Below are 10,511 nucleotides of genomic sequence, written 5' to 3'. Positions count from 1 at the left end.
GTAGTATTACTGAGAGTATGGTGGTATCAACTTCTGGTGTAGTACTTACAAGGTAGTATTACTGAGAGTATGGTGGTATCCACTTCTGGTGTAGTACTTACAAGGTAGTATTACTGAGAGTATGGTAGTATCCACTCCTGGTGTGGTACTTACAAGGTAGTATTACTGAGAGTATGGTAGTATCCACTCCTGGTGTGGTACTTACAAGGTAGTATTACTGAGAGTATGGTGGTATCCACTTCTGGTGTAGTACTTACAAGGTAGTATTACTGAGAGTATGGTAGTATCCACTCCTGGTGTGGTACTTACAAGGTAGTATTACTGAGAGTATGGTGGTATCCACTTCTGGTGTAGTACTTACAAGGTAGTATTACTGAGAGTATGGTGGTATCCACTTCTGGTGTAGTACTTACAAGGTAGTATTACTGAGAGTATGGTGGTATCCACTTCTGGTGTAGTACTTACAAGGTAGTATTACTGAGAGTATAGTGGTATCCACTTCTGGTGTAGTACTTACAAGGTAGTATTACTGAGAGTATGGTGGTATCAACTTCTGGTGTAGTACTTACAAGGTAGTATTACTGAGAGTATGGTGGTATCCACTTCTGGTGTAGTACTTACAAGGTAGTATTACTGAGAGTATGGTAGTATTCAGTCCTGGTGTAGTACTTACAAGGTAGTATTACTGAGAGTATGGTAGTATTCAGTCCTGGTGTAGTACTTACAAGGTAGTATTACTGAGAGTACGGTGGTATCCACTCCTGGTGTGGTACTTACAAGGTAGTATTACTGAGAGTATGGTGGTATCCACTCCTGGTGTAGTACTTACAAGGTAGTATTACTGAGAGTATGGTGGTATCCACTCCTGGTGTAGTACTTACAAGGTAGTATTACTGAGAGTATGGTGGTATCCACTCCTGGTGTGGTACTTACAAGGTAGTATTACTGAGAGTATGGTAGTATTCAGTCCTGGTGTAGTACTTACAAGGTAGTATTACTGAGAGTATGGTGGTATCCACTACTGGTGTAGTACTTAAAAGGTAGTATTACTGAGAGTATGGTGGTATCCACTCCTGGTGTGGTACTTACAAGGTAGTATTACTGAGAGTATGGTGGTATCCACTCCTGGTGTAGTACTTACAAGGTTGTATTACTGAGAGTATGGTAGTATCCACTCCTGGTGTAGTACTTACAAGGTAGTATTACTGAGAGTATGGTGGTATCCACTCTTGGTGTAGTACTTACAAGGGAGTATTACTGAGAGTATGGTGGTATCCACTCCTGGTGTAGTACTTACAAGGTAGTATTACTGAGAGTATGGTAGTATCCACTCCTGGTGTAGTACTTACAAGGTAGTATTACTGAGAGTATGGTGGTATCCACTCCTGGTGTAGTACTTACAAGGTAGTATTACTGAGAGTATGGTAGTATCCACTCCTGGTGTAGTACTTACAAGGTAGTATTACTGAGAGTATGGTGGTATCCACTACTGGTGTAGTACTTAAAAGGTAGTATTACTGAGAGTATGGTGGTATCCACTCCTGGTGTAGTACTTACAAGGTAGTATTACTGAGAGTATGGTGGTATCCACTCTTGGTGTAGTACCTACAAGGTAGTATTACTGAGAGTATGGTGGTATCCACTCTTGGTGTAGTACTTTCAAGGTAGAATTACTGAGAGTATGGTGGTATCCACTCTTGGTGTAGTACTTTCAAGGTAGTATTACTGAGAGTATGGTGGTATCCACTCCTGGTGTGGTACTTACAAGGTAGTATTACTGAGAGTATGGTGGTATCCACTTCTGGTGTAGTACTTACAAGGTAGTATTACTGAGAGTATGGTAGTATCCAGTCCTGGTGTAGTACTTACAAGGTAGTATTACTGAGAGTATGGTGGTATCCACTACTGGTGTAGTACTTAAAAGGTAGTATTACTGAGAGTATGGTAGTATCCACTCCTGGTGTAGTACTTACAAGGTAGTATTACTGAGAGTATGGTGGTATCCACTTCTGGTGTAGTACTTAAAAGGTAGTATTACTGAGAGTATGGTAGTATCCACTCCTGGTGTAGTACTTACAAGGTAGTATTACTGAGAGTATGGTGGTATCCACTTCTGGTGTAGTACTTACAAGGTAGTATTACTGAGAGTATGGTGGTATCCACTTCTGGTGTAGTACTTACAAGGTAGTATTACTGAGAGTATGGTAGTATCCAGTCCTGGTGTAGTACTTACAAGGTAGTATTACTGAGAGTATGGTGGTATCCACTTCTGGTGTAGTACTTACAAGGTAGTATTACTGAGAGTATGGTGGTATCCACTCCTGGTGTAGTACTTACAAGGTAGTATTACTGAGAGTATGGTGGTATCCACTTCTGGTGTAGTACTTACAAGGTAGTATTACTGAGAGTATGGTGGTATCCACTTCTGGTGTAGTACTTACAAGGTAGTATTACTGAGAGTATGGTGGTATCCACTTCTGGTGTAGTACTTACAAGGTAGTATTACTGAGAGTATGGTGGTATCCACTCCTGGTGTAGTACTTACAAGGTAGTATTACTGAGAGTATGGTGGTATCCACTTCTGGTGTAGTACTTACAAGGTAGTATTACTGAGAGTATGGTGGTATCCACTTCTGGTGTAGTACTTACAAGGTAGTATTACTGAGAGTATGGTGGTATCCACTTCTGGTGTAGTACTTACAAGGTAGTATTACTGAGAGTATGGTAGTATCCAGTCCTGGTGTAGTACTTAAAAGGTAGTATTACTGAGAGTATGGTGGTATCCGCTTCTGGTGTAGTACTTAAAAGGTAGTATTACTTAGAGTATGGTGGTATCCACTCTTGGTGTAGTACTTACAAGGTAGTATTACTGAGAGTATGGTGGTATCCACTACTGGTGTAGTACTTAAAAGGTAGTATTACTGAGAGTATGATGGTATCCACTTCTGGTGTAGTACTTAAAAGGTAGTATTACTGAGAGTATGGTGGTATCCACTACTGGTGTAGTACTTAAAAGGTAGTATTACTGAGAGTATGGTGGTATCCACTTCTGGTGTAGTACTTAAAAGGTAGTATTACTGAGAGTATGGTGGTATCCACTTCTGGTGTAGTACTAACAAGGTAGTATTACTGAGAGTATGGTAGTATCCAGTCCTGGTGTAGTACTTACAAGGTAGTATTACTGAGAGTATGGTGGTATCCACTACTGGTGTAGTACTTAAAAGGTAGTATTACTGAGAGTATGGTGGTATCCACTTCTGGTGTAGTACTTAAAAGGTAGTATTACTGAGAGTATGGTGGTATCCACTACTGGTGTAGTACTTAAAAGGTAGTATTACTGAGAGTATGGTGGTATCCACTTCTGGTGTAGTACTTAAAAGGTAGTATTACTGAGAGTATGGTGGTATCCACTTCTGGTGTAGTACTTACAAGGTAGTATTACTGAGAGTATGGTAGTATCCAGTCCTGGTGTAGTACTTACAAGGTAGTATTACTGAGAGTATGGTGGTATCCACTACTGGTGTAGTACTTAAAAGGTAGTATTACTGAGAGTATGGTAGTATCCACTCCTGGTGTAGTAATATTAACAGTACTGGTTCCAACATAGTTGTATCTTGAGTATCAACAGATGTTTGGAGAACAAAAGTATTTCTAATGGTTTAAACATTCATCAAGTACTGATAATAAAACATTCACTTCAGGATCGTTGAGCTCAAGTCTACAGTGCAAACATCGAGCGACTCTCGTGAGCGTCTTTGATCGTTGAGCTCAAGTCTACAGTGCAAACATCGAGCGTGTCTAAAGACCTTCATCTTCTCGTCTCGACCACTTCCTGGTTACAAAGAGAACACGAGTGTCTCAGCAGGAGAACTCCAGGATCCTGGTCTTCTCTACGGGGGTCACCAAGGGGGTCCGTTGTAGATCCAGACTTCATTTCTCCTCCTCATGTCTTCAGATCCTCGTCCTTCTTCCTCATTTCACGCCTGCATTCTTCCCTGAGCTGTCGCCGTAGCAACCATTCAACCCGAGAAGAAAAGAGAAAGAAAAGAAAAGATCTGCTGAAGACAATGAAGCTTGTTCTTGTCCTCCTTTACTCTTGTCCTCCTTTACTCTTGTCCTCTTTTACTCTTGTCCTCCTTCACTCTTGTCCTCCTTTACTCTTGTCCTCCTTTACTCTTGTCCTCCTTTACTCTTGTCCTCTTTTACTCTTGTCCTCCTTTACTCTTGTCCTCCTTTACTCTTGTCCTCTTTTACTCTTGTCCTCCTTCACTCTTGTCCTCCTTTACTCTTGTCCTCCTTTACTCTTGTCCTCCTTCACTCTTGTCCTCCTTTACTCTTGTCCTCCTTTACTCTTGTCCTCCTTTACTCTTGTCCTCCTTTACTCTTGTCCTCTTTTACTCTTGTCCTCCTTTACTCTTGTCCTCCTTTACTCTTGTCCTCTTTTACTCTTGTCCTCTTTTACTCTTGTCTTCCGTCACTCTTGTCCTCCTTTACTCTTGTCCTCCTTTACTCTTGTCCTCTTTTACTCTTGTCCTCCTTTACTCTTGTCCTCTTTTACTCTTGTCCTCTTTTACTCTTGTCCTCCTTTACTCTTGTCCTCCTTCACTCTTGTCTTCCATCACTCTTGTCACCAGCTGCCTACTCATCTCTCCATCCATCTCTTCATCCATCTTTCTTTTCATCATTTCTTCTGGTGAACAAACCTAATGATATAAAAGTGACGACAAAGACAAAACTACATTTTTTTATTTGACCAACACAAACAGTTTTTCTCCTTCGACTCGTTCACAACGTGATGTTCACAGTATTTTCATCTTCTTCCTCCTCAGACTGTGAGTCGTATTGTCGAGCGTCGAAGGGAAAGTTGAAGATCAACATGAAGAAGTTCTGCAAGAAAGACTACGGTGAGTATTTACAGGATCATCGTTACGTTAGTCCAGGACGTTTACTGAAGGATGAAAGGAAGGAAGGAAGGGAAGAAGGAAGGAAATAAGGGAGGAAGGAAGGAAGGAAGGAAATAAGGGAGGAAGGAAGAAAAGAAGGAAGGAAGGAAGGAAGGTAGGAAGGCAGGAAAGAAGGAAGGAAATAAGGGAGGAAGGAAGAAGGAAGGAAATAAGGGAGGAAGGAAGAAAAGAAGGAAGGAAGGTAGGAAGGCAGGAAAGAAGGAAGGAAATAAGGGAGGAAGGAAGGAAGGAAGGAAATAAGAGAGGAAGGAAGAAAAGAAGGAAGGAAGGAAGGAAGGAAGGAAGGTAGGAAGGAAGGAAGGAAGGAAGGAAGGAAGGAAGGAAGGAAGGAAGGAAGGAAGGAAGGAAGGAAGGAAGGAAGGAAGGAAGGAAGGATGGAAGGAAGGAAGGAAGGAAGGAAGGAAGGAAATAAGGGAGGAAGGAAGAAAAGAAGGAAGGAAGGAAGGAAGGTAGGAAGGAAGGAAGGAAGGAAGGAAGGAAGGAAGGAAGGAAGGAAGGATGGAAGGAAGGAAGGAAGGAAGGAAGGAAGGAAGGAAGGAAGGAAGGAAGGAAGGAAGGAAGGAAGGAAGGAAGGAAATAAGGGAGGAAGGAAGAAAAGAAGGAAGGAAGGAAGGAAGGTAGGAAGGAAGGAAGGAAGGAAGGAAGGAAGGAAGGAAGGAAGGAAGGAAGGAAGGATGGAAGGAAGGAAGGAAGGAAGGAAGGAAGGAAGGAAGGAAGGAAGGAAGGAAGGAAGGAAGGAAGGAAGGAAGGAAGGAAGGAAATAAGGGAGGAAGGAAGAAAAGAAGGAAGGAAGGAAGGAAGGTAGGAAGGAAGGAAGGAAGGAAGGAAGGAAGGAAGGAAGGAAGGAAGGAAGGAAGGATGGAAGGAAGGAAGGAAGGAAGGAAGGAAGGAAGGAAGGAAGGAAGGAAGGAAGGAAGGAAGGAAGGAAGGAAGGCTGGGCGACGAGGTTAGAGGGCTTTGCACCAATTCGTAGAACCTGAGATTATGATGATAGGGGGCGTCATAGCTCAGATGCTAGAGTGGTTGCCTGCAGTCCAAAAGGTTGCAGGTTCAATCCCAGCTCCAGACAAGCTTGTGTCGTTGTGTCCCTGAAGACACTTCACCCTGATTGCTCCTGATGGTGAACTTGGCGCAGGTGTGCAGGTGTGCAGGTGTGCAGCCTACAGCCTACTCCCATCAGTATGTGTGAATGGTTGAATTTCCCCTCGCGGGACTAATAAGGGATTCTAAAAAAAAAAAAAATAAAAAAATAAAAAAGATAACTCAGGGGTTCTACGTCATTTGGTGGTCCGCCCTCTAACCGCTTCGCTATTGGTTAAACCCAAGGCGAAACCCGACGGGATAAATGTACCCCGAGCTGGACGCCGCACCTGAAGCAGCATCGCTAGGGCCCCGCCGGCCCAGGATCCAAGTCTACTGGCACCGTGGCCCTCGAGGGGGGCACAGCAGCACTCAAAACCGTATGAGCTACTGATCCCACCGTCACCTCCAGGAGATAGGCCTTAGCAAAGGTTGACGTGGACGCCCAAGAAGCAGCTGAACAGATATCCTCTGCTGCCACACCCCGCAAAAGAGCCACTGAGGCTCCGTCTGCATCTACTGTGGCAGATGAATAGGGCATCAAAGCGCCTAAACACAGCCACCTGCCGCAAGTAACAGGCCAAAGCCCTCACTGGACACAACAGGTGAAGACGTTCCTGACCCGGGTCCAAGTGGGGCGGCAGATAAAAGGCCCACAGCGTGAGGGTCGAGAGGTAGAGAGGTGAAGCAGGACGTTGTAAATTGCCTTTAGCTCTAGCCAGTTTATGTGTCTGTACACTGGTTTGTTTGTTTGTTTGGTTCCAGGCCCCCGCTGGCATAGGCCTGACCTGAGGTGCCTCCCCAACCTGTCAGAGAAGCGTCTGTGAACACCTGAGTGTAATGAAGGACGCAACCTAATGGAACTCTTCGTCTGAGGTTGGCTAGAGAGTTCCAAAACTGGATGTCCTGCAAAACCTGAGTGGGAAGGCGCACTTTTCGACCTTGTTCCCGCTTGAGGTCCCTGTCGCGCCTCCTCATCACGCCCATGCAGATGATCGAGGAGCTGCGCCGACTCCTGCTGCGCCGCCTCCTGGCGGGCCACGATGTTCCGGAGCTCCGGACCAAACAGAGAATCCTCTGTTATGGGTCCATCCAGGAGTGCCTTCCGATCTTTCTCCGGCAGGGCTGTGGCCAAGTCTAGCCGCAGATGCCGGTGGCCCAGCTGTCCAGCGTCGCGGAGTCTACCTCCCAGGATCGCATACGCCTGTGACATCCTGAGGAGCGCAGCCACCTAGTCCTTGACTTCCTCCATGTCTGAAGGTCCAAGGTCATCTCGATCAACGGTGAGCCTGTCGAGCGCACCGCACAGAAGAGCCATGTTGTTCGCAAGGGAGACCACCTGCGTCCCCCACCCCCATATAGGTTCTGTTGAACAACATAGCCGTCGACCTGTTTTCAGCTCTAGGCAGAGCTACAGGTCGGAGGCCCCGCAGCCATGGGAGAGGAAGACCCCCGCAGCGAGTAGTCCCAGATTTCGTCCAGCTTAGGACAAACAACCCCTGGAACTGCAGCCCTGCGCGCCTCATTCCTTCCGACCTTCACTCCGCATGTAAACCGGGGTGGCGCGAGTGGAGGTGCGGGGGGGAGCTCGACTTCCATGCGGTTTGCCGCAGCGGTGAAGATGCGCGGGAGGATGTCAAGCGGGTAGCGAGGAACCGGCCTGTTTTCCGACATCTCCGGGCTCGCATCCGAACAGGGTGCTCGGATCCGCCTCGTAACACCGCCAGTCGTCCTCCTCATTGTAGTCGGCCCATGACTTAGCTGGAGGATGCGGCGTGCGTCGACAGACCTCGTACGACTCCCGTCTCCGTCGGACCTCCACAGAAAGCACACGGCAGGGCCCACAATCAGCAATCGCATGATCGGGGTGTCTGCCGTGATTCTTCAGGAGCTTTCTCGCTGAGTTGTAAAGGAGGAAGTGCGGCGGGTGTTTCCCGCCTTTATAGGAAGTGGACTGCCCCCTGCTGGGTGGCGAGTTCATTAAGCTTTCTCAGAGACCAGACGGTGCCTTGGGGTTAAACCAATAGCGAAGCGGTTAGAGGGCGCAGCACCAAATGAAGTAGAACTGTTGTAGAACTTGAACTGTGTAGCTGTTGTTGTAACACAACATGTGTAACTGTTGTTGTGTAGCTGTGCAGCTTCACATCCTCAAGGCCGACCTGTCGAGCGACTGGTGGAAGTTCAGCGTCAACATCATCTCCGTCTACAAACACGGCGAGAGTCGCATCCGTCGCGGGGACCAGATCCTGTGGGTTCGGTCCAGAGACGTGGCCTGCAAGTGTCCGAGGGTCCGGCCCGGGAAGAGGTACCTGTTGCTGGGCAACCATGAGGAGTCCCCGAGTCAGGGCGGGGTCGTGGCCAACAAGGGCAGCCTCGTCATCCAGTGGAGAGACACGTGGTCGCGGCGGCTGCGAAAGTTCCAGCAGCGCGAGAAGAAAGGAAAGTGTAAGAAGTAGAAGAAACACTGTCGTCCGGAAGGAATCGAACCATCGACCAGTGACTGCAACACCTGAACCTCCTGTTGCTCAATGGTTCACTGTTTGACCTTTGACTCAAGACCACGTTTAACCAGTTTGTATGTGTGTGAGAAGAAACAAACACAACAGTTGTTTACAGCAGACCTGCACGCAAACACAAACACAAACACAAACACAAACATAAACACAAACGCAAACACAAACATAAACACAAACACAAACACAAACATAAACGCAAACACAAACATAAACACAAACACAAATATAAACACAAACACAAACACAAACGCAAACACAAACACAAACACAAACATAAACACAAACATAAACACAAACACAAACATTTAAACACAAACATTTAAATACAAACATTTAAACACAAACATTTAAACACAAACATTTAAACAAAGATTCAAAAGAAAAGATCAAACTTTTTTGAATTGTATTTATTTATGAACTATTTTTTAATTTCCTGCCACAGACGAGTGTTTAGTGAAGATAGACTAGTTAGCATCACTAGTTAACCTTTGACCTTTCAACGGATCATCTTTTATTCTGTCACGTTTTTTATTAAACTTGTTTTTTTTACAAATTTTTTTAACAACAAACTAATATTTGATGAAATTTAATCTTTTTTAACGTGAAATGAAAAGTTTTCAAAATCAAGAAAAATCTCAACGTTTAAAAGAAAACGTAAAATAAAACACAACAACACACATTCTTGTGAGACGACACACTTTTGACACACAAGTGTGTAGCCGCACAACTCTGTTCTTCACACGCCAGCATCATCCGTCACACGCTCCAGACAAATGTGGGAAGAAGTGACATCAGTGCCGACGCCTCTGAGCTCCAGGATCTTCTTTTTGTGTTTTTGTGTTGCTGCGTTTTTGTGTTGCTGCGTTTTTGTGTTGCTGCGTTTTTGTGTTGCTGCGGCCGAACCACGACTGAAGAGATGAACCTGAAGCCATGACTAGTTTGAGCAGCTCGCACACACACCGACACACACAGCAACACACACAGTGACACACACAGCAACACACACCGACACACACAGCAACACACACAGTGACACACACAGCAACACACACAGTGACACACACAGCAACACACACACCGACACACACAGCAACACACACACCGACACGCACAGCAACACACACAGCAACACACACAGCAACACACACAGCAACACACACAGCAACACACACAGCAACACACACACCGACACACACAGCAACACACACACCGACACACACAGCAACACACACACCGACACACACAGCAACACACACACCGACACACACAGCAACACACACACCGACACACACAGCAACACACACACCGACACACACAGCAACACACACAGCAACACACACAGCAACACACACACCGACACACACAGCAACACACACAGCAACACACACAGCAACACACACACCGACACACACAGCAACACACACAGTGACACACACAGCAACACACACACCGACACACACAGCAACACACACACCGACACACACAGCAACACACACACCGACACGCACAGCAACACACACAGCAACACACACACCGACACACACAGCAACACACACACCGACACACACAGCAACAAACACACCGACACACACAGCAACACACACACCGACACACACAGCAACACACACAGCAACACACACAGCAACACACACACCGACACACACAGCAACACACACAGCGACACACACAGCAACACACACAGCGACACACACAGCAACACACACAGCAACACACACACCGACACACACAGCAACACACACAGCGACACACACAGCAACACACACAGCAACACACACAGCAACACACACACCGACACACACAGCAACACACACAGCGACACACACAGCAACACACACACCGACACACACAGCAACACACACACCGACACACACAGCAACACACACAGCAACACACACAGCAACACACACAGCGACACACACAGCGACACACA

At 46.2% G+C, this 10,511-nt stretch overlaps 1 protein-coding gene across 1 annotated transcript in view; it reads left to right on the top strand.

Annotated features, from left to right (window-relative positions):
* The window catches only part of LOC148087309 (netrin-1-like), a 57,012-nt gene extending 47,405 nt beyond the window's left edge, over positions 1 to 9,607 (top strand). Inside the window, exons 5-6 of the mRNA XM_087786175.1 lie at positions 4,830 to 4,904; positions 8,175 to 9,607. Of these exons, the coding sequence (XP_087642301.1) occupies positions 4,830 to 4,904; positions 8,175 to 8,500 (401 nt within the window). The 3' untranslated portion in view covers positions 8,501 to 9,607. The remainder of the gene's footprint in view (positions 1 to 4,829; positions 4,905 to 8,174) is intronic.
* The last annotated feature ends 904 nt before the right edge of the window (positions 9,608 to 10,511 follow it).

The sequence above is a fragment of the Callionymus lyra genome, chromosome 1 (assembly GCF_982586985.1).
Source record: "Callionymus lyra chromosome 1, fCalLyr1.hap1.1, whole genome shotgun sequence".
NCBI lineage: Eukaryota > Metazoa > Chordata > Actinopteri > Syngnathiformes > Callionymidae > Callionymus > Callionymus lyra.
Note: the sequence above shows the minus strand (reverse complement) of the source record. Positions and strands in the feature narration are given on the sequence as shown.